Below are 23,795 nucleotides of genomic sequence, written 5' to 3'. Positions count from 1 at the left end.
AATGCTCCATTTACTTGCAACATTTGTGCAAAAAATGTTTGTAAAAGGGGACTTTTGTCCCCCAAAGCCTTTGAACAATTTACCTATAATTTATTTTGTATTGTTAAATATATATTCAGCCAGTGTAAATAAACCCCAAATGTACTCTGCTTAATATTGGTTTTATTTGCAACGGTAAAGGAGAGATTAGAGGGGAGACTAGAATCTGATTGAGGGCTTTGAAAATTCTCTCCAGTTGTGGGAGTGTTAGACGATGGGTCCTAATGGAGGAGTTGTGTCTCTAATGAACAACACTTGCTGTAATTTGGTGCCCAACAAAGGAAGAATGGTTTATAAGAATGATCATTAAAGATTAGATATTTGGTCTTTAATTGCCTTTTTGTAATGTCCTTTTATGTGATGTGACTAATAACAAAATCTGTGATCCAAATTTGCCATCCGGATGTTGAAGCCCCAAAAAAAGCAAGTTTGTGCTATAGTTCACGATCCTGTGTCAATTAGGATTCAGTGTCAGCACTCGTATCTTGAGTCAGAAGGTGGTGGCCAAGTTGCTGCTCAGTGATGAGCCCAAAATCCACACCGTCAATACTGAGACGGTGCTAAACTGACAGGTGCTGAGTTTCAGAAGAGATGCCGGAGAATCCTGAAGATAGACACAAAATGCTGGAATAACTCAGCGGGACAGGCAGCATCTCCGGAAAGAAGGAATGGGTGACATTTCATCTTCTACCCAGCTAGATACAAAATGCTTGTTGATATTATTCAAAGAGAAAGCAGGTGTTATTCTAGTTTGTCAGTAAATAAACTGCAGGTGCTGGTTAAAATCGAAGGTAGACACCAAATGCTGGAGTAACTCAGCAGGTCAGGCAGCATCTCTGGGGAGAAGGAATGTGTGACGTTTCGGGTCGAGACCCTGCTTCAGACAGATGAAGTAGGATGTAGTTTGTAGGATTGTGCTGGTGATCACTGGTTGGCATAGCCTTCCTTGGTAGGTCCAAGGGCCCATTTCTGCGTTGTATCTCTAAAGTCTAAAAGTGAAGTCTAAATTACTTTCAATCTTACTAACAATAAAGTGGAATTAAAGGTGGGGAGTTCTGCCGAATCAATGGTTTTGATTTTTTGTCTTTCTGTTTAAGAGGCTTCTAGATAAGCACACTGAAGTGCAGAGAATGGAGGGATGTGTATCATGTGCAGGTAGATGAGATCAGTTCAGCTAGGCATCAAAAGGCCAAATGGCCTCCTCCTGCACCTATTGTCTATTGCATCGTGTCTGGCATTGTCCATCACTGTGGGCTGAAGGGCCTGTTCTGCTGTATGTGGTGCTTAACTTTATTCGCAAAACTCTTATCCCCCCCTTATCCAGCCCCTGTGGTACACACGAGTCCCAGAAAGCCTCCAGTGGGCACAGTATGCTGCCACCCTGCCAGACGCATAAGCTTGGGACAGGGCCAGGTATTGGTTTAGCTTCCAAACCTGTGAATGGCCACCTTGATGGAGCAAACTGATTGCAGCTGTCCTGATGACATTCTATATGACAGCAGAGGGAGTCTGACTCATCATAACCTTTTCTATACCAGACCAGAGCGAGTCTAATGTGAAGGACCAGGTCCTTTCCATGTAGATGTGTCTTCAGCAACATCCCGAACCCCAATCTGTGTGAAATTAAACTTAATAAAATTAAACAGCTAATAAATAAACAAATGGATAAAACAAACTTTGGCTTTATATCAATTTCCACATGTTCTGTTTAATTATATTTAAACAGCAGTCTTACAAATAGTGCTGTTAATTAGGACAATAATCAGCATTTCAACACACCATCTGTGAGTGTTTCCACAGATGTTGCCTGAAATGCTGAGTGTTTCCAGCATGTTCTGTTTTAGTTTCTCGTGTGCAGTCTTTTAAAAAAAGCCTTTAATTCTGAACAAGCTCCTAACCAGATACCATAAAGGTAGTAAGGACACAGAGTGCTGGAGTAACTCAGCAGGTCAGGCAGCATCTCTGGAGAACATGGATAGGTGACGTTTTGTGTAGAGACCGAGTCTGAAGAAGGGTCTGGACCCAAAAGATCAACTATCCATGTTCTCCAGGAATACTGTGTAATGTGCTGATTTACTCCAGCACTCTTGTCCTTTTGTGCATTAACCATCATCTGCAGTTCTTTGCTTCTACATCCTAAAGGCAGTAGATGGGCTTTGTGCAAGTATTTTCCAATTTCATGTGCACCATTTAACTGAGTCATGCTGTGTGAACAAGGACTGCTAACACCTCTGATATGATGCACACACTTTTCAATCAAAGGATATACAAACAAAATTAACCATTGAAACTTTTCTGAAGTTCAGTAGTATAAACACTTTGGGAGAGCTATTCTTCCCTAATACATGGTACTTTCTGCATAACTTTTAATAATTTAACATTACCACTAAAAGTGAACATAAATAAATTTCATATCTACACTCTGCTCTTACTTTGTTAAAACACATAGGCAGAGCCAGGGACACAGTAACAGCTTTGTACATTCTCCAGTGCATCTCCATCTGCAACTCCAATCAACACTCACCAATTGGGCACTCAGTAACTAAGCTGCTCACAGATACCACTGAATAATGGGAGCGGTTATCTGCAGTGACTTTGGCAGGTGGGATTGGAAGATCAAGGTGGACCATGTCCAATTTGTCGCCTGTCACAGAACTTAAGATGATCAGAACACAAAAGACAGTTTGACTTCAAGGACAACCACCTCCATGGAATTTTACCCATGCACTCTCAGGTTTGTATAGTTTGAGATTTTCTTTGCAGGCGAGGACCAGAGATGCCACTCTTTATCTATGATTGCAGTCTAAATTACGGTGGGCTCCTGGAGTGGGACAGAATCTAAACTTCAAGACCCACGGTATGATTGGGGAACATTTCCGGTTGCCCTGCTAATTAGCACAACACAGTGTAAACTGGCTCCTGCATCAAGTGCCACATGAGATTACTTGGCCATGATTACATTGTTAGTTTTCGGAGCTTTCTTACACAACTGTCATTACATTCCAAGGTACTTCACGGAGTGAAAGGTGCTATATAAATGCAAGTCTTAACTATAAAGCGCCACCCATGGTCAAGAGAGGGAGAGGACGATTGGAACCTTGTGGATTATAGCAGCAAGCCCCTTTAAAATCACAGCAAGATTGAATTTGAAATGGAGTGTTGGAATATAGTATAAACCAACAGATAAAGTCTTACTACTTTTGTAATCTCTAGAGTTATTATGTCTCCATGCCACACGCTCAGACTATTTCACAGACAAATTTTTTTTTTGGACCAATATTGTGAAATGCTTCATTCCATTGTTAAATTACTATCAGTTATAGTGTGTGAAAATATCTGTATGTTAAGAGTGGAGGGGAGTGTAATGCAGCCAAACACTGGGACAATGGTGCTGGCAGAGTATAAAAATCTGGAATAAGAGGACAATGACAAATCAGTCATTGCCAGTGTGTTAAATGTGGCAGCTGAGTGCTTAAGGCGTAATTTAGTCTTTAACCCTATTCCAGCACTGATGTCAACTGCCATACTGTGCACTGTTGATTTACTCATGCAAGTGATTTCTTACTGTTGTAGAATCATAGTCATACAGCGTGGAAACAGGCCCTTTGGCCCAACTTTTCCATGCCGAACAACATGCCCCATCTACACCAATGCAACCTGCTCATGCTTGGCCCCGTAACCCTCTAAACCTGTCTTATCCATGTACCAGTCTATTGTACCCATATGCTTGCTCTCCAGATGATGTGCTGGTTGCACTGGTTTAGATGAGCAGCCACTTAAATGTCAACCACGCCAGGCAAATGGTCATGTTTTCTGTGCTACCATTCCCAAAATACAAACATGGTTAATACATCGGGAAGCAGGGACCAGCAAACTGCCCAGTGCTCTCTGTAACTCAGTAGTGGCAAGAGTAGTAGTACTCAGTAATAGCACTGCCCTCAATACAAACAGCAGGCTGGGGTAGAGATGGGGTTTCAAAGTGCCAAGCACAGTGAAAGCAGCCACAGTAAGACCTAAATACATCCCCTCAGCAGTGTACCTCACCCTTCACTGTGCAAGGAGGTAACACGGGAAGCAAACACTTGTACCAAAAGGAGCTGGTCGCCAGTTCCGCCTACCTTCCAACTTCCAGCTGATGCTTTTTATTCTGATGCATTATCAAAACAGAAATCTTATTTCCATCACAGGGAAACGTTTAAATCACCAGCACAAAACATTAGACTGCCCCATCCCCCACACACTTTTTAAAAATGTCTAATTTTAACATTGATCATGAAACATTTCAAGTGCCTCTTCTCACTTTCCTGTAAAATAAACACAGCTGAAAGTAAATAAACTCACACTGCAAGGCACGGCAGTATCTACTCCGCATAGTACATGTCCTTTTGGGTCTGAAGAAAAAGAGGAAGTCACAAAATGACCTTCCTCATTTCAGTTTTCCTTGTGATTGCTGGCAGTGGTTTGTTTATCAACTCAAAAGATCCTTGCAGAGCACAATATGCCTCTTCAATATGCCTCTTCAATATGCCTCTTCTGTGGTGATTAGAGGAGGTCAGTAATCCCAATATTCCATTAACAACTTGCAACAGTGTGAACTTGTTCAGCGAGTGACGGATGTTGTAAAAACTCTTCCTTCCCCTTTGTCCTCCAATGGGGTTATTTTTCTGCAGTGCCTTCACCTAGATGTGATGGAAGTCTTCACTATCTCTTCCAAACCATACAATTGCCTTGTGCAAGTGGGGACGAACTGCCCAGGTGCATCAACAAGGCCCAGTAGTTAGCTGTGCACAAGAGTAACATTGAAGAGCCAAGTTGGTGCAGATGCCAGTGGAAACAATCGTCCCCGTTGAGGGAAAGTCAACCCAAGCCCTGTGGTTCCCAGCGGTGGCCACGGTCCCCTTCTCCACAAGGGCCTCAGTAGAAGCGTTTACGGCTGTGCTCCTGCCACTTCTGGAAGACGATGATTCCAATCACCCCAAGCACCATGAGACCCACGAGCGAGAAAAAGCTGATGAAGAACAACGTCACGCCACTCATCGGCTCAGATTCCAGATCATCTGCTCAAATCAATGATCAAATTAGCAGCATTCTCCACCTCAGACATTGGTGACACATCACACTAGAAAAGTTGGGTTGCAAACATCCCTGCCAAACAATGTCATTTTATAATCTCTTTGCAAATTCTCCTGTATATTCCCACTGCCAGCCTTAGAGATGCTTGCCCCAGGTGAGAAATCTAGAACTAGGGGGTGTAGTGCAAGGGTTAAACTGACAATTTCAGCCCAAAATGCAAAATGGAGTTATCAGCTAAGTTGGCAGCCCTAAATTCCATCGCCTTTCGAAAACAAGTTTCAAGACACGTTATCTGCGATCATTGCCTGGGAACACAGTCTTCAAGGCCATTCTATGGGAAAGCGTATCGTTGGCAAACAACACAACAGCAATAGTTGGGTCGACCACCCGCACCTCCTGCCGCTAGTAGCACAGAAACACTGCAGACAGGGGGGGGGAGGCTTATGATTGGCTTGGGGAGGGGGCTGCTCTGATAAGGATAGTGTTAGGCGCCCTTCTGGAGAAAGAACCTCAGCCTTCGGCCGTGTCGCGAATGGTGCCAAAAACAGAAGCTAAAATCTAATGCTTGTATAACCAGGCATCGATCATCTGCTAACCATTCTGCTTAAACTCAATCCCTGCTTTACTGTGATTGGTATTGGCTTATTATTGTCATGCGTACCAAGATACAGCGAAAAACTGTGTTGTCAAGGTAAATCGTATACATAGGCCAAAATCAAAGACCTTTCCCACCCCAGTATTCCTCCTCCCTCAAGGGATTTGCAGACACTAATGTGGGTGGTATTGTAGATAGTGAAGATGGTTGTCATAAATTGCAGCAGGGTCAGTAGGGCTGAAGAATGGTTGATGGAATTTAATGCAGAGAAATACGAGGTGTTGCAATTTGGGAAGATTAACATGAGCAGGACAAAAGTTGGGAGGTCATGTTGCACAGTTATATGAGACGTTGGTGAGGGTGCATTTAGAATACTGTGTTCAGTTCTGGGCACCATGTTATGGGAAAGATGTCAAGCTGGAAAGGGTGCAGAGAAACTTTAAGAGAGTGTTGCCAGGACTCGAGCACCTGAGCTATGGGGAGTGCTTGAGTAGGCTGGTACTCTTCCTTGGAGCACAGGAGGATGAAGGGTGATCTTACATGAGAGGAATAGATCGGGTAGACGAACAGAGTCTCTTGCACAGAGTCGGGGAAATCGAGAACCAGAGGACATAGGTATAAGGTGAGAGGGGAAAGATTTAATAGGAACCTGAGGGGTGACCTTTTCACTAGAGGGTGGTGGGAGTATGCGACGAGCTGCCAGAGGGGTTAGTCGTGGCAGGTAGTATCACAACGTTAATGAAACATATGGACAGGTACATGGATAGGACAGGTTTAGAGGGATATAGGCCAAACGCAGGCAGGTGGGACATGTTGGTCGATGTGGGCATTTTGGGTTGAAGGGCCTGTTTCCACACTGTATGACTAATCTGGATAACATGCAGAACCAAGCTTTTCACTGTATCACGGTACATGTAGCAATAATAAACCTGAACATTAAGGTAGTTATTGCACGCGAGAAAAAGAAACAGAATGCAGACGCTTCACTTTTGTGTTAATCACAATATGTGGCAGCACTTTTTTGGTCTGTCTGGATCTGTTCATGCACCACAGGTGTATTTACATTTGTCCAAAGATGTCAACTTCAACGTACAGGGGAGTGAGTGATGGCACAGCTGTGAGCATTTCAGTCGCTCCCTGTCACTGCGACAGGGGCACTGCAAAGGCAGAGGGAAAATTCTTCTCATTACAGAGTCCCTCGTTTAGTACACTGATCAGTGCTCACTTTGCAATTTAAAAGACTTCCTTAAAATGAAGAATTTTCTGCACCACTACACAAGGTTGACTGTCACTTAAATTTAAGCAACAACATTATTTCACAACATAAGTTAATGTAGCATAACTGAAGCTGTGACCAACTGTTTCAGGTTCTACTGGTGGGTTCTGCTACGCACTCACTGTTAAACATAGAAAATAGGTGCAGGAGGAGGCCATTCAGCCCTTTGAGCCAGCACCGTCATTCATTGTGATCATGGCTGATCATTCACAATCAGTAACCTGTGCCCAACTTCTCCCCAGATCCCTTGATTCCACTTGCCCCCAGAGCTCTATCTAACTCTCTCTTAAATTCATCCAGTGATTTGGCCTCAACTGCCCTCTGCGGCAGAGAATTCCACAAATTCACAACTCTCTGGGTGAAAAAGTTTTTTCTCACCTCAGTTTTAAATGGCCTGCCCTTTATTCTAAGACTGTGGCCCCTGGTTCTGGACTCGCCCAACATTGGGAACATTTTTATTTATTCACAAAATGCTGGAGTTACTCAGCAGGTCAGGCAGCATCTCGGGAGAGAAGGAATGGGTGACGTTTCGGGTCGAGACCCTTCTTCAGACTGAGGACATTTTTCCTGCATCCAGCTTGCCCAGTCCCTTTATAATTTTAATGGGAAATTGGGGTGTTTTGACTTACCTCCTAGCAAGCTGAAGTTGTCCACACTGGGGATCAACACCTCCTCATCCTCTTCCTCCTCGTCAGGCAATTTTTCCACCGTTAGCTGATAGACCTTTACTGATATAATATCGTGATTATCTGCAAAGTTCAAATCACGGGTTAGAGGCTATCACTTCCAACGGCGACTTAACATCCAAAGTCCACAGGAGGGATTAGATAACAACCCTCCCATCACATTACTCTATGAGTCAATGGGTAGCACAGCTTCTCATAGGGTCACCAACCGTCCCGTATTAGCCGGGGCATCTCGTATTTTGGGCTAAATTATCCCGTACGGGACCGCCCTTGTCCCGTTTTAGTATGGTTGCCAACTTCCTCACTCCCAAATAAGGGACAAAGAGTGACGTCACCGCCCCACGTGACCTCACCCAGCCAGCGGCCACGTGCTCCCGCTCCACCAATGGCAGCCGCCATTGGTGGAGCGGGAGCACGTGGCCGCTGGCTGGGTGAGTTCACGTGGGGCGCGGGGCAGTGACATCACCTTGTCCTGTATTTAGGAGTGAGGAAGTTGGCAACCCTAACTACTCAAGAGATTGTGGTTTCAGGTGTCCCACACCACAGGCCAGCACAGTGGCACAACTGGTAGAGCTGCTGCCTCACTGCCCCAGCTACAGGTTTGATTCTGACCTTGGGTGATGCCTGTGTGGAGTCTCCCCTTTTTCCCTGTGACAGCCGGTTTCCTCCCACATCCAAACTACAAAAGCTGCGTCGTTGAATATAAAGTTGTTTTTTTTTGAGATGTCACAAGAGCAAAGACTCCACAGAGACCATCAGTCACCCTTTCTTTCTCAAGCAATTCCCAAAATATGAAGATGAGGGAAAGGAGGAAAGAAACAGACCTGTCAAGTCTCCAGTGGCCGAAGAAGCACCAAAATAATAACCCATTGGCAGCCTGATGCCAGCGATATCAATGCAGTCTTTCCACTCATTCTTGCCGTCAATATCAATCATTACCTGCAAATGAAAAACATCCATCAATGGGCTATAATGTTTTCTGCAGAGCCTGGCCACAGTCAAGGTTAAACTCCCCGTAACAGAACGGCTTCCATCTAAACCTGGGGTGAATGGCAAAGTGAAAAGCCGAGACGGGGGCTAATTATCGGCATCACATCCATGTGTGGGAATGAACTGCAGATGCCGTTTTTAACCCGAAAGTAGAGAAAGTGAAGAACCTTTTATGCCCAGGGTAGAAATATCAAATATTAGAGGGAGTAGCTTCAAGGGGAGACGGGCAAAGTTTATAGATGTGCAGGGCAAGGTTTTTCTTTTAAAAACCCAGAGGGGGCTGGACACCTGGAACACCTTGCCGGGGTGGTGGTAGAGACAGATACGATTAAGAGACTTTTGGATAGGCCCATAGATATGGAGGGAATGGGGGGGGATATGGATCATGTGCAGGAAGATAACAGTTGGTCTTGGCATCATGTTTGGCACGGACATTGTGGGCCAAAAGGACAGTTCCTGTGCTGTACTGTTTTTTGTTAAAGTTTAGAGATTCAGCGCGTAAACAGGCCCTTCGGCCCACCGAGTCCACGCTGACAGCGATCCCCGCACATTAACTTGATCCTGTACGCAGGGACAATTTTTTAACATTTATATCAGGCCAATTAACCTACAAACCTGTACGTCTTTTGGAGTATGGGAGGAAACCGGAGAAAACCCACACAGGTCACGGGGAGAACGTACAAACTCCGTACAGTCAGCACCCGTAGTCAGGATGGAACCAGAGTGCTGTAAGGCAGCATCTCTACCGCTGCGCCACCGCAGTGGATGTTCTATTTGTTTCTGGAAGAGTTGCAAACAGCTGGAGGCCGGGATTCCTTGCTCGCACTCACCGTGAGTCTTCTCTTCAGGTAACGGATCACAACAAAGGTGTCGTGGTTGAGATTTCTCACAAGGGCCGTGCATCCTCCGATGGTCGTGGGCCTGCCGTCCCGCGAGTGATCGTAAGACAAGCTCCCGTTGTTCACCATTGCCGAAATATACGGGAAGATTCGCTATGAAGCCAAAATCAGAATGTTAAACGCAAAAGTCCTCAATTACACCCAGTAATTAGCACACACACCCAACACACACACACACACATTGCTTCATTGCTTCTACTCTGGGGCTGTAGAGAGCATCCTGTCCGGCAACATTACAGTCTGGTTTGGGAACAGCTCTGCCCAGGACAGGATGGCCCTGCAGAGAGTAGTGCGTTCGGCAGAACGCACCATGGGAACTACACTCGTCCCCCTGCAGGACCTATACATCAGGAGGTGCAGATCCAGAGCAAGCAAGATCATGAGGGACCCCTGCCACCCCAGTAACGGACTGTTCCAGATGCTACGGTCAGGCAAACGCCTCCGCTGTCACGCTGTGAAAACGGAGAGGATGAGACGGAGCTTCTTCCCACAGGCCATCAGGACTGTCAACTTTTATAACCCCAGAGACTAAATTTTTGTCGACACTAATAGTAACTTATTAACTTTAATTTAAATGCTGTAACTGTAACTGTAATTCTTTTTGTGCACAACCCGCAGGCATTGCCACTTTCATTTCACTGCACATCGTGTATGTGTATGTGACAAATAAATTTGACTTGACTTGACTTGACAACACACACACACACACAACACACAAACACAACACACACACACACACACACCCAACACACACAAAACTAAAGGTAAATCCTGGAGCACAGGTTCCAGTTTTACTTAAGGAATATTTAAACAATGTAATGCTTGAACGCAATGTATTTTAATGTAACATTCTTCCTCTCCAGATCCCACCCCACGGTGTGCCTATGTCCTCTCTCTGAGTAACAGACTCTGTCCACTATTCCCCATGATTTTATAAATCCCTACGATCAAAGACCCAAATTTCTCAAAGCAGAGCGTGGAACTCCTCCGGAATTGCTCTCTCTAGACACTGGAATGACAAGAGAATTTTGCACAGCAAAACAAAAACAAAGCTTAGAAACCTGGATGATTTAAGAAAACAATTATAGATGAAACACAGGCAAAAAACACACATTCACTCGTTGGCAAAGAAGAAATTAACATATGCAATGGAGCATGAAGATTGGAAACTGGAACACAAAACTACCTGAGTAGAAGGCGTATATCTCCTCTTCTTAGACTGCACATCCCAGGAATAATGGCAAACAGTAGCAACGTGAGATAAAACAGGTATTTCAATAACTTATCATCACTTTCAAACTAGCATGCATTTCCTGCAAATAGCCAACTGCCTCTTTGGGACTAGCTGTGCGTTTACAGGCAGTGAATATGCAGACAGATTTCTCAGATCAATCCCTGAAGGTTGACCAAGGGTTCCATTTTCTGGCAAGGAATTACAGTAATTGATCACAAGTGTGACTTCATGCAGTGACTATTAATTTTAAATCATGCAAGTCAGAAAATTGATAATTTACATTAAACAGCACATATTCAAATTGTTAATTTCTAACTGTTCCTATAATCACTTTCAAGGGTAAATCCTGGTCACATTCAGGACTGAAACAGGATTGAGCAAACAAAATGATTCTGTTGAAACACACCTGGAGTGCTGGTCAGATCCACTCCAGCCACTAAACCCAGTTATAGCCATCAAAGAGCAACAGTGACAATCGCCTTGGAAGCACAGCAAAGAGGAATCATAGGACCAATCCCTCTGACAGTTGGAGTTGCGACTTTTATGGGGGGTTTGTTATTAGGAAAGGAAATGTCGGAGCATGACCTTATAAATATTTTTCAAATGGACCATGGAATGGAAAAGGTGTCCAAAAACAATTCAAACTCAAGAAAGTCAACAGTGTTTAAATTGTCATATTTACCGAAACAGAACAATGAACCATGCACTTGCAGCAGTATCTCCTTCCTTGATTATTAGTTGAGTTTAATGTTATTATCAGGGCTGTACAGTGGTGCAGCTGGTAGAGCTGCTGCCTTACCGAGCCAGAGACCCGGGTGCGATCGGGCTGCTACAATTTCCTTCCACATCCCAGAGGTGTGGGTTTGTAGGTAAATTGGCACTAGTGTGCAGGGAGTGGATGAGAAAGTGGGATAACATAGAACTAGTGTGAACAGGTGATCGATGGTCAGCGCGGACTCGGTGAGTTTGTTTCCATGCTGAATCTCTGTTATAAACTACCATCACGTGTACAGAGATACAACGATGTGCTTGTCAGCAAGCTATCCAGTCAAATCACACTGTACTGTTTACGAGTACATAGACCGTCTTCTGGATCAGCAAGCAGAGACTGACAAAGCTCATGCATGCACCAGCTACACTTGGTGTTAGTTTGCTCCATCATCCTTTACACATGCACATTGCATGCAACGTTTAATGCACTACGGATGTACACCGATCAGCCAAAACATTATGACCCGATGAGCCAAAACATTATAACCACCTGCCTAATATGCTGTTGGTCCTCCGTGTGCAGCCCCAGACGCAGCAGGGTGCAACGCACTGTGTATTGTGACACATTCCTCCCGTGACCACTATTAAAATTTTCTATGACTTGTGCCACAGTCGACCTTCTGTCGGTTCGGACCAGACGGGATAGCCTTTGCTGCCCTCGAGCATCGATGAGCCTTGGGCGCCCAACACCCTGTCTGTCGCCGGTTTGTGGTTTGTCCCTCCTCGGACCAGTCGGTTGGTACTCACCACTGCTGACCGGGAGCACCCCACAATCCTTGCCGTTTCAGAGATGCTCTGACCCAGTCGTCTGGCCATAAGAATTTGGCCCTTGTCAAAGTCGCTCAGGTCTTTACTCCTGCCCATTTCTCCTGCATCCAACACATCAACTTCAAGAACTGACTGTTCACTTGCCGCCTAATATATCCCACCCCTTGACAGGTGCCATTGCAACAAGATAATCAATGTTATTCACTTCGCCTGTCAATGGTCATAATGTTTTAGCTGATTGGTGTATTATCCACTGCCAAAACCCAATGTCCAGGTCACATTCACTCAGGTTGTCGGTACTGCAAACACAGGTATGAGGAGACCAGGACAGAGAACAAGTCCTATAACTATAAACAGTCAAAAACAACCACACTCTCCTTCTGAAGAATTATATTCCTTTCATTCTGCACAAGCTCAAATGACACTGATGGAAAGCAATTCACGATATGGAGTGCTTAGCTGTTTCCCCAATAGAAAACTGTCCTTCCTCCAATTCTGTGCCATTCTCTCTCCTCCCCAACTTATTTGTATTAGGAAGTACACCCTGCCACCAGTATTCTTCATTGTACTTAAAATCAACAATGTGACTTTTCACCTTAGACCTTCTCAGCGTCTCAAAGCCACTAGGTCTCGTCTCACTCGTTTCCACTCTTCACCCCGAATTACAAGTGAATAACCTCAAGTCCAGATGTGTAGGAAGGAACTGCAGATGCTGGTTTAAATCACAGATGGACACAAAATGCTGGAGTAATTCAGCAGGACAGGCAGGAATTCCTTCTCTCCAGAGATGCTGCCTGTCCCACTGAGTTACTCCAGCATTTTGTGTCTAACCTCAAGCCTAGTTCAGGACTGGAGCTGGGAAACTACACCGACTGCTTGCACTGGGGGAATGTTGCACAGTAGAAATCCGAGGTGAAAATAACTTCTATTGGCAAAAGACTAACCTATAGTCCCAGCTAGTCTCTCCCCATGATGAAATGGTGCACCTCACATCTGTTTGTCTACGTGCACATCAATGTCTGTAAGCTATCTACTTGACCTATAAAGCATTTCAAAATGTCATCAATTATGCAGGAATGTGATGATCTCAGAGATGGGATCAATGCATGTTTATCTTTCTTCAGGGATTTTAAATGCAAAATGTTGTTATTTAATGGACCTTGCTGATTAACTTATGTACATTTATGGTTGCATTTTTACTGATTTGCGCATAGGTTTCTAACCATAAAGTTCTAAAAATGTAGGTTTATCAAAAGTTCTTAAGAACTAAAAAGTTATTTATACACTGCAGATACATTTTACTTTGCCGACTGGCATGGTGGCACAGCGGTGGAGTTGCTGCCTTACATCACCAGAGACACGGGTTCGATCCTGACTATGGGTGCTGTCTGTATGGAGTTTGTGCATTCTGCCCGTGACCTGCGTGGGTTTTCTCCTGGATCTCCAGTTCCCTCCCACACTCCAAAGATGTACAGGTTTGTAGGTTAATTGGCTTGATATAATTGTAAATTGTCCCTAGCGTTTGTAGGGTAGTGTTAGTGTTCAGGGATCGCTGATTGGCACGGACTCGGTGGGCCAAAGGGCCTGTTTGTGCGCTGTGACTCTAAACTAAACTAAAAACTAAACTAGACTGTTATAGCACAACTCAGAAGCAACTGGTCACATCATACAGGTAGGTGTGCATTAAAGAAGCTCACAACAGAGGGAAGCCATTCAGCCATTAGGGTCCAGGCAAGCCCTAAAATTAGTTGTTTAAGCAACAGCACTCTCACTCAGGTGGTTATTAACAAGAAGGGTAAAGGTTTATACCTCCACCACTCATGTGCGAGTGCTAGCAAGCTCGTTCCCCTGCTTAATTTCTGAATTCATGACAAATGCTTCCGAATCTGATTCTCACCATCGCTGCCGTGTTTAAAGCCGTTTTAACAGGAAAAACATTTTTTTAATTTCTCAGCGAGGCAATTACTGCTTGAACGTTTTATTATGACAAACACCTGGGGGGGGGGGGGTTTAAAAGGAGCTTAAATGCAAGGGCAGAAGAGAGACCGTGTTATTTGTGGGGGGCACATGTCCCGTAGAACACATCACGTTACGTGATCATGAATGTTGATCCAGTACACACCTCGTGCTGTTTCTCCTCATTTGGGTAGGTATCCAAGAATATTCCGAGTCCGGAAAAGAGATCCTTACTTCCAAAAACTGAACCTGGAGAAGGAAATTTGAACCATCTGTTATCTTTCCCCATCGCCTCTCCTAGAACATAAAGTGCCTTTCCCCAACCTTGCCTCGATGGCACTGACTGTTGCAAGACAACAGGTAGTTCTCAATCAACAGCCTGCCCAAGATCCTCAGTACAACTGACAATCGCTTTCAGCATTGGGGGGACCATTAACGGCCAGAGGAGACAGGAGAACCTTGCTCACGACACAGGGCTCCTCTTGTTGATCAACTCACCCATTCCAAATGAACAAAGCCAGCTGTGGCATCGAAACAGGGACTTTGGGGGTCTAGAAGAACGATTCCTGGGATACGGTTGGGAAGGGGGTGGGGGGTATGTGTATTAGAAGGAGAAATTAAGCAGACCACATCTGACACATGAGAGTTTGGAAGAATGAGAGGTGGGTTATTTGAGAAAGGAGGAGATAGGAGGAACATCTAACCTGTTAGCCCAAGCATAACAGGTAATGCAAAGTGTAAAATGCCAGGTGCAGAATATAGTGCAACAGTCGACACAGAATGCTGGAGTAACTCAGAGGGACAGGCAGCATCCCTGGAGAGAAGGAATAGGTGATGTTTCGGGTCAAGACCTTCTTCAGACTGATGTCAGGGGAGTGGGCGGGACAGAGATAGAACGTAGTCGGAGACAGTACGACTGGTGGGAGAACTGGGAAGGGGGAGGGGATGGAGAGAGAGGGAAAGCAAGGGCACCCAAATAGCCAGAGATGCTGCCTGTCCCGCTGAGTTACTCCAGCATTTTGTGTCTACCTTCGATTTAAACCAGCATCTGCAGTTCTTTCCTACACATAGAGTGCTACAGTCTTCTGCATTACTGTTACAGAACAAGTACAGATTTTTAAAAACACATAGACCACGATGAGGTAGGCTGGGAGGTCTGGACTGCCCTCAAGCTTATGAGAGGAGAATTAAGTAGTCTGATGGCCATCCACTCTGGTGCAGAAAACAGGAAGAGTATAGGTATAGTTTGTCACGTGTACCGAGGTACCGTGAAAAGCTTTGTTTTGCCCGCTATCCAATCAGATAATACTGTACCTAAATACAATCAAGTCAAACTCAAGTACAATAGACAGAGCAAAATGCACCAGTTTCAGAGACAAAGTCCAATGTCTGCTGAACAGTAGAGGTGAATCGATCACTACCCTAGCTTATGGAAGGACCATTCAGAAGCCTGATAACAGAGGCGAAGAAGCTGTTCCCGAGTCTGGTGGTGTGCCATTTTCAGCTTCTGCATCTTTTGCCGGAAGGGAGCAGGAAGAAGGAGGAATGTGACATGGGGTGGGACGTCTTTGATTATATCGAGTGCTTTTCTGAGGCAGAGTGAAGTGCAGATGATTGACCTTTGATTTGGTGATCTTTTTTCTCCTGCCTTTACATTGCAGCTATCGAAGTCAGTGCAAGGTTTGGAGGAGCGGCAGGTTCCCTCCTAGTTTCGACACTGTACCTGGTTGCATGCGATCTTTGGTGTACCACACTGCAATCCCATCACCGTTCAGATTCTTCTTTCCTTGCCCATGGATTTTGAAGTGTACCTGCACCTCCCAGTCTCGCATCAAGCAAGCCTGCAGAGAGACAGAGAATCATATGCAGGCTTTGGAGACAGTAAACGGTGAACACAGCCCAAGGAAGAACAGTACACCCCGGAAGAAAAGTACACCGACCTTCAAGTACTGAGCACTGCAGGTATCCTTTCCCCAGTTCCACAGTCTAATCAAAGCCACAGGTAGCTTGATGAGACATCTTAGAGGTAGCATTATCCCATATCGAACTATCCTGGGAGTTTTTGGCAAGACATTGCAGACAGAACTTAACTGTTTATTTGAACCGCACAGTACTTGTTCTGTTGCATCCGCTGCTCCAGATGTCAACTTATTTACATCGGCGAAACCAAGCGCAGGCTCGGCGATCGCTTCGCTCAACACCTACGCTCGGTCTGCGTTGGCCAAACTGGTCTCCCGGTGGCCAAGCACTTCAACTCCCATTCCCAGTCTGACCTATCTGTCATGGGCCTCCTCCAGTGCCATAGTGAGCCTCACCGGAAATTGGAGGAACAGCACCTCATATTTCGCCTGGGCAGCTTGCAGCCCAGTGGTATGAACATCGACTTCTCCAACTTTAGATAGTTCCTCTGTCCCTCTCTTCCCCTCCCCCATCCCAGATCTCCCTCTATCATCCTGTCTCCACCTATATCCTTCCTTTGTCCCGCCCCCCTGACATCAGTCTGAAGAAGGGTCTCGACCCGAAAAGTCACCCATTCCTTCTCTCCTGAGATACTGCCTGACCTGCTGAGTTACTCCAGCATTTTGTGAATAAACACCTTCGATTTGTACCAGCATCTGCAGTTATTTTCTTATAGTACTTGTCCCAAGATCTTTTGATGAGACAGTGTGGAGGGAGCATGACTGCGCCTATTGGTTATTCTGATTCTAACCCATGCCCTGCGAGTGTTTATTGGGACAACATTGGGGGGAGGCATCCTCTCCTTCATGCCCTGGTCCAGTGTGCAGGGGGAAGCTTTTCTTTACACCTAACCCATGCTCAAGCTGAACAGGAGCATTTGACGCCATCAGTTATCCATGCATTTCATTTTCCACCCCTCTAAAAGTGTAATCAAAATCAACTCTTACTATGCGGTTCCAGATGGCTCCCTGTTTACTCTGCAGGTCGGGGGTGAGCCGTACATAATGAGCGGTCACCATTGTGTTTCCACTCATGTCCCAGAAAGTACCGGAACTTGAAGCTCCCAAACCTAAAAGGAAAGAAAGCATAAGTGTTTAAGCAACTGAGTACACAACAGCTTTCTTCAAGTCAGCCTCTTGAACACATCCCACTGGAGCCTCAAGCTGCCAAGTGGAGGTGGGTATTTACAAGTAGACACAAAAAGCTGGAGTAACTCAGCGGGTCCGACAGCATCTCTGGAGAGAAGGAATGGGTGATGTTTCGGGTCGAGACCCTTCTTCAGACTGGTTAGGGATAAGGGAAACGAGAAATATAGACGATGATGTAGAGATATGGAATAATGAATAAAAGATAAGACAATGGTGGGTATTTTTACAAACTTTTTTGAGCTAAGGAGTCAAAAATAGATTACATGGGTCTCAGTTACATCAGGGAGGGGAGAACATAGGGACACACGCTTGGCTATTGGCTAATGCAAAGGTTTTAAGTGACACTGGCTACATTTTGGACATTGAAGGAGAGAACATTTTTAGACACGAAATTCAGCTAGACTTTGCCCAAAAGTCCATCTCCACCAGCAACATTTAAAACTTGCACACACTAAACTTTATACAAAGCTAGGTAATTATTAACAGGATAACAAACTTTATGCATGAAAGAGAAATCACGTTTCCTGCAAATTAATGACAGATGCTTTGGGCAATCGCATGGAGTAGGATTGGATCTGGGATCGTCACTCACAATCACAATGCTTTTGATGACTATAGTCGCTCATGTGAATCATTTTAATAAAAGATGACTACATAATAAGTAAAAGAACATGAATAATTTTCCACAGCAAAAGGTGCACAGTTTATGTGGAATTTTCTTTTTTTAAAGATCAATTTTCTCACAAATTGCCTGGCTAAACATAATTTTGGTATGACTGTAAACCTGTTTTTTTATTACAGCCTCTCCAAAGCTCAGGTACAACACAGGGACAGGCCCTTCAACCCACAATGTCTGTGCCAAACATGATGCCAAGTTAACCTAATCTCCACTGCCTGCACAATCCATATCCCTGTGTATTCATGTGCCTATCTAAAAGCCTCTTAAACTCCATAATTGTATCTGCCTTCACCACCTGACAGCATGTTCCAGGCACCCACAACTCTGGTGAAAAACCTGCCCTGCATATCTTCTTTAAACTTTGCCCCTCACCTTCAAACTATACCCACTAATCTTTTACATTTCCATCTGTTAAATAGATTCTGACTGCCTATCATATCTCTCTCATAATGTTATATACCTATCAGATAACCCCTCAAACGTCTGAGAAAACAATCCAGATTTGTCCAACCTCTCCTTAATGTCATGATATTGGTTTAAGGGGAAGGATTTAATTGGAACCCAAGGGACATCGTTTTCCACACGGAAGCTGGGGTCTGTATATGGAACAAGTTGCCACAGGAGGTTGTCGAGGTAGTACGATAACAACAATTAAAGGACATTTGGACAGGTACATGGATAGAAAAGCTTTAGAGGGAAAAAAAGGACACAAAATGCTGGAGTAACTCAGCGGGTAAAACAGCAGCTCTGGAGAACATGGATAGTTGATGTTTCAATAGTTCAATGGTACTTTATTGTCACTGAGGTACAGTGAAATTTCTTTTTTGCGTACAGCTCAGTAAATGTAGTACTATAAACAGAATCTTAGTTAAGTACAAGTACAGGAATAGTACACTAAGACAGTATATAAGAGTCGGCATGCTTTGTTTAGTTTAGTTTATTATTGTGACATACACCAATCAGCCAAAACATTATGACCACTGACAGGTGAAGTGAATAACATTGGTTGTCTTGTTACAATGGCACCTGTCAAGGTGTGGGATATATTAGGCAGCAAGTGAACAGTCAGTTCTTGAAGTTGATGTGTTGGATGCAGGAGAAATGGGCAGGAGTAAAGACCTGGGCGACTTTGACAAGGGCCAAATTAGTATGGCCAGATGACTGGGTCAGAGCATCTCTGAAACGGCAAGGCTTGTGGGGTGCTCCCGGTCAGCCGTGGTGAGTACCTACCGACAGTGGTCCGAGGAGGGACAAACCACAAACCGGCGACGGTGTGTTGGGCACCCAAGGCTCATCGATGCGCGAGGGCAAAGAAGGCTATCCCGTCTGGTCCGAACCAACAGAAGGTCTACAGTGGCACAAGTCACAGAAGATTTTAATGGTGGTCACAGGAGGAACGTGTCATAATACACCGTGCATCGCACCCTGCTGCGTATGAGGCTGCACACGGAGTACCAACAGCATATTAGGCTGGTGGTCATAATGTTTTGGCTCATCAGGTCGTAATGTTTTGGCTGATCGGTGTATACCAAGGTACAGTGAAAAGGTTTTTGTTGTGCTACCCAGTCAAAAAAAAGACTATGCATGATTACAATCGAGCCATCCACAGTCTACAGATACAGGATAAAAGCTACAGCATTTAGTGTATAGTCCAATTAAAGATAGTCAAAAGGTCTCCAATGAGATAGATATGGGAAGGACAGGACTGCACTCTGCCTGATAACAGCTGGAAAGAAACAAATCTTTGCACTATTTTCCAAGATTAAAGTCTGCAACTGAAGGTGGGGAACTATGTGCATATTACGCATCTGCATGATGTTTGTGAATTAGTTAAAACCTGAATTTTCCTCCAGGGCAGATTTGCTGGTGACACCCGCTGGAAACAATGGTGGCAGTATATTGGGAGTATCAATTTGGGACACAAGTCTCGACAGGCTATCTGGCTCCTGTTAGATGGAAAGACAAAACGTGTGAGTGTGGTACTGTTCCTTCAGTTTGTGAGGGGGCCTCACTCTGACAACAGTGGCAGCCCAGGATAGAAAGGTCTGTTTGGGTATAGGAAGGAGAGTTAAAATGTTTAGCAACCTGGGCGTTGGCAGACTGTTCGATAAAACAGTCACCTAGTCCACACTTGGTCTTACCAATGTACAGGAGGCCACATCAGGAACATTGAATACAGTAGATAAGATTAGAGGAAGTTCATGTGAACCTGTGTCTCACCTGGAAAGGCTGTCGAGGTCCCTGAATGGATACAAGGGAGCGACAGGTATAGAGACAGGTGTTACATCTCCTGTGGTTGCAGGAGAAAGTGCCATGGGAGATGGTGGTTTGCACCAGCACTCTATCTTTTGTTGCAAACCAGCATCTGCAGTTCCTCTGTGTCTGGGGTTTTTAAGAGGGATGTGGACCAAACGTGGGAAAAGACGCACTAACTTAGATGGGACACCTCAGATGGCATGAACAAGTTGGACCAAATGGCCTTTTTCTCATGCTGTATAACTCTTAACATGCACCGATCCCAGCAGCATCGTGGTAAAAGTGAGATATAAAGAACTGCAGATGCTGGTTTCTTGGTAAAACATGTTCTGCACCCACTCCAAATCCTGCATATTCTTAATGATAAGTGGCAACTCGAACAGTACACAGTACTCCAAATAGCATAAGAAAATAACTGCAGATGCTGGTACAAATCGAAGGTATTTATTCACAAAATGCTGGAGTAACTCAGCAGGTCGGGCAGCATCTCAGGAGAGAAGGAATGGGTGACGTTTCGGGTCGAGACCCTTAAACAGTACTCCAAATGCTCAGTGTTTTTGTACATCAGAATCCATGGCGGTGTGACCTAACCAAGTTTCCATGCTATAGGCAAGCGAACCTGTGTTGACTGGTGTTCCCCAGTGATTGCTCCAGAGCCAACACACACCAACTGAAAATTGGGCAGCAATTTATCGGATTTGCTGACAGTAAAGTGCACGAGAGGAGCTCTTACCCTGGTAGGGCTTCGTCAGGCTGTGTTCCCGCTTCAAGTACTCCTCCGTCCCCGAGTGAGTGTGGCCCCGACTGCAGAAAGCCAGCCATAGTAAAGCCATCACCACAGCACAGAGTCCCCATGTCGGCGCCATCTTGTTTCAATGGAGGGGCGGTCGAAAGGAGGGGGGGCGGGACAATTTCTCAGCCCGCCGCACATGATTGGCCGCTGGCTGGCCCGCCCCGACAATCTTGCGAGCGGACTGGTCCGCCGCACCGTCCATCACTCCACTTATGTCCCGCCCCGGAAACACCGCTGGGGGATGGGTCAGCTGCCCCGTCCATCACCTCCCAGGTCCCGCCCACTCCGGCAATCCTGTACGACGATTGGTTCTTTTCCCCCGTCCAACATCTGACCCCCATGTCCCGCCTACTTATTTCCCGACCAATCAGCGCCATCGTCACATTTGGAGGGGTTTGTTTTGTTTTTAAGACGCTGCCGGCGATTGGCTGCGAGCGACGACAGCCAGACGCCTACAGGCTGTTGGAAGCCTCAGGTGGACAGGTTGTTGGAAGCCTCAGGTGGACAGGTTGTTGGAAGCCTCAGGTGGGCAGGTTGGAGAACTGGGAAGATGAACACAAAGTGCTGGGGTAACTCAGCAGGACAGGCAGCATCTCTGGAGAACATGGAATAGAAAGAATTGGGTCGAGACCCTTCTTCAGACTGAGAGTCAGGGGAGAGGGAGACTAGAGATATTGAAGGGTAAGGTGTGAAAAGGACAGATCAAAGCAGACGGTGATCAAGGAAATGTAGAATGGTTCATTGTTCATAAGTTCATCAGTCATAGGAGTGGAAGTTGGCCATTCAATCATGACTGATCTATCTTTCCCTCACAACCCCATTCTCCTGCCTGCTCTACACAACCTTTGATACCCGTACTAATCAAGAATCTGTCAATCTCCATCTTAAAAATACCTAATCACCTATTCCTTTTCTCCAGAGATGCTGCCTAACCCGCTGAGTTACTCCAGCATCTTATTACTATCTTCAGTGTAAACAAGAAATCCCTCCATACCCATATACCTAGACAAAAACCTCTTAAAAGCTACCATCATATCTGGCTCCACCTGGCAGCTCATCACCCTCTGCGTGAATTTTTTTTTTACCCGCACATCTCTTTTAACATTTGGCCATCCAACCTTAAACCTATGCCCTCTAGTTTTTCATGTATTGCCTTAACAGTACTTTCCACCTTGTTATTTGACCATCCCCATCGACATCACAGTTAAAAGTGGTTCTACAATCTCCCTTTATCCACAACCAGACATTATTGAATTTGACACACAGTCTTGGTGATGTGTTCAGAAAATTAATTTGGGATGAAGTATATCATTGAACACACAGACCAATAGGGTTGCCTTGAGAGATCAGCTAAAGCAACACAAAATCGGGATTTAATTAGTGACCTAGTTGATCTAATACAACATTGGGAAATGAGGTTAAAATGAGCATCACATTATGTGAGAAATGTTTCAAAATTAAATAGTAACATCTCCACATCTTGAATTTTTATTACACAAAGTCTGAAGTAATGGGTCAAATTAAACCCACTTAAATAATTTCTAGTGTTGAAGAACATGCTCTCTTTAATTATGTTTAATAACTACATGGAACACACAGTTTTGCTTCTAACTTGATTTCTACAGTTAAATGTTATCTATCCAATAGTATTTAGGATGTGACACTGTAATAAAGTTGCTTGTGCAGATACTGTACTTTTAAATGGAATTAGAGAGAAAGAAGAACTAACTGGGTTGAAGAGCTTTGAACATGGTGGAAGAGTTATTTTCTGAGTGGCTAGTTAGAGATTATTATTTGTTGTGGGTAATAAGGTTATTTTAAATATAAGGATGCTTATAATGGTTCTTTTGAAAATCGTTTCTCATAATGAAATGCATTTTTTTAACAAATCCATAACTCCAACCACCTTTTCCGTTCCAAAGTCATTGAAAGCCTGCTGCATCTCCCGGTTGCTAATCATTTTAACTCCTCTTCGCATTCCCATACTGCCCTTTCTGAACTGGGCCCCCTCCAATGCCAGTGAAGCCACAGTCAAACTGGAAGATCAATGCCTCATATTCTGCTTACAACCTTACGGTATGAACTTTGAATTTTCCAATTTTTGGTAACTACATACAAACAGCCCCCCTTTCCCCACCCACCCCCCTCTTCCTTATGCCCCACCTGGACTCACACCCATTCTCCCCACTCCCTCCCCATCCATCTTACTTTTTTCCTCTGGCTTCATAATTTGTACCTCTCGGCAATTTCGGACTGCAATAGACAATAGACAATAGGTGCAGGAGGAGGCCATTTGGCCCTTCGAGCCAGCACCGCCATTCAATGTGATCATGGCTGATCATTCTCAATCAGTTCCTGCCTTCTCCCCAGGGGGAGGGGGAAAACATTCTTCCCATAGAAGATGGTGAATGTTGGGAGTTATGTGCTCCAGAGGTTCAGCCAACGAGTACATCCAACACAGAGGCTGATAGATTTCTGGATATTAAGTTCATCAAGGTATATGAAGGAGAATTGTGCTCAGGGTGACGATCTGCCCTGATCATTGGCTGGCAGAGCAGGATCTAAGGGCAACATGGCCTTATCCTATTTCTAATTCTTATGTTTTTATATTCTTACTGTATTCTTAGGTATTAGGTTATGATCTTCAAATTACCAATTTCCTTAGACTCTTTT

The 23,795-nt window shown here is 44.8% G+C and overlaps 1 protein-coding gene across 2 annotated transcripts; it reads right to left on the bottom strand.

Moving 5' to 3' along the window:
• Nucleotides 1-1,731: 1,731 nt before the first annotated feature.
• lman2la (lectin, mannose-binding 2-like a) lies at nucleotides 1,732-21,195 on the bottom strand. Of its 2 annotated transcripts, XM_078428939.1 has the most exons (9): nucleotides 21,063-21,195; nucleotides 17,194-17,315; nucleotides 16,011-16,128; nucleotides 14,454-14,536; nucleotides 10,745-10,777; nucleotides 9,490-9,651; nucleotides 8,494-8,608; nucleotides 7,613-7,732; nucleotides 1,732-5,096 (listed from the first exon to the last, which is right to left on the bottom strand). In XM_078428939.1, exons 1-9 carry the CDS (start codon nucleotides 21,193-21,195, stop codon nucleotides 4,954-4,956), a joined length of 1,029 nt encoding a protein of 342 aa, XP_078285065.1. In that variant the 3' UTR covers nucleotides 1,732-4,953. The 2 variants fall into 2 exon arrangements, with proteins under 2 accessions (XP_078285065.1, XP_078285066.1); XM_078428940.1 differs by lacking the exon at nucleotides 10,745-10,777 and having other exon boundaries at nucleotides 21,063-21,192.
• Between the last annotated feature and the right edge of the window lie 2,600 nt (nucleotides 21,196-23,795).

Source organism: Rhinoraja longicauda, chromosome 36 (assembly GCF_053455715.1).
Source record: "Rhinoraja longicauda isolate Sanriku21f chromosome 36, sRhiLon1.1, whole genome shotgun sequence".
In the NCBI taxonomy this organism is placed as follows: domain Eukaryota; kingdom Metazoa; phylum Chordata; class Chondrichthyes; order Rajiformes; family Arhynchobatidae; genus Rhinoraja; species Rhinoraja longicauda.
The sequence above is the reverse complement of the archived record's forward strand: the minus strand, read 5'-3'. Positions and strand labels throughout refer to the sequence as shown.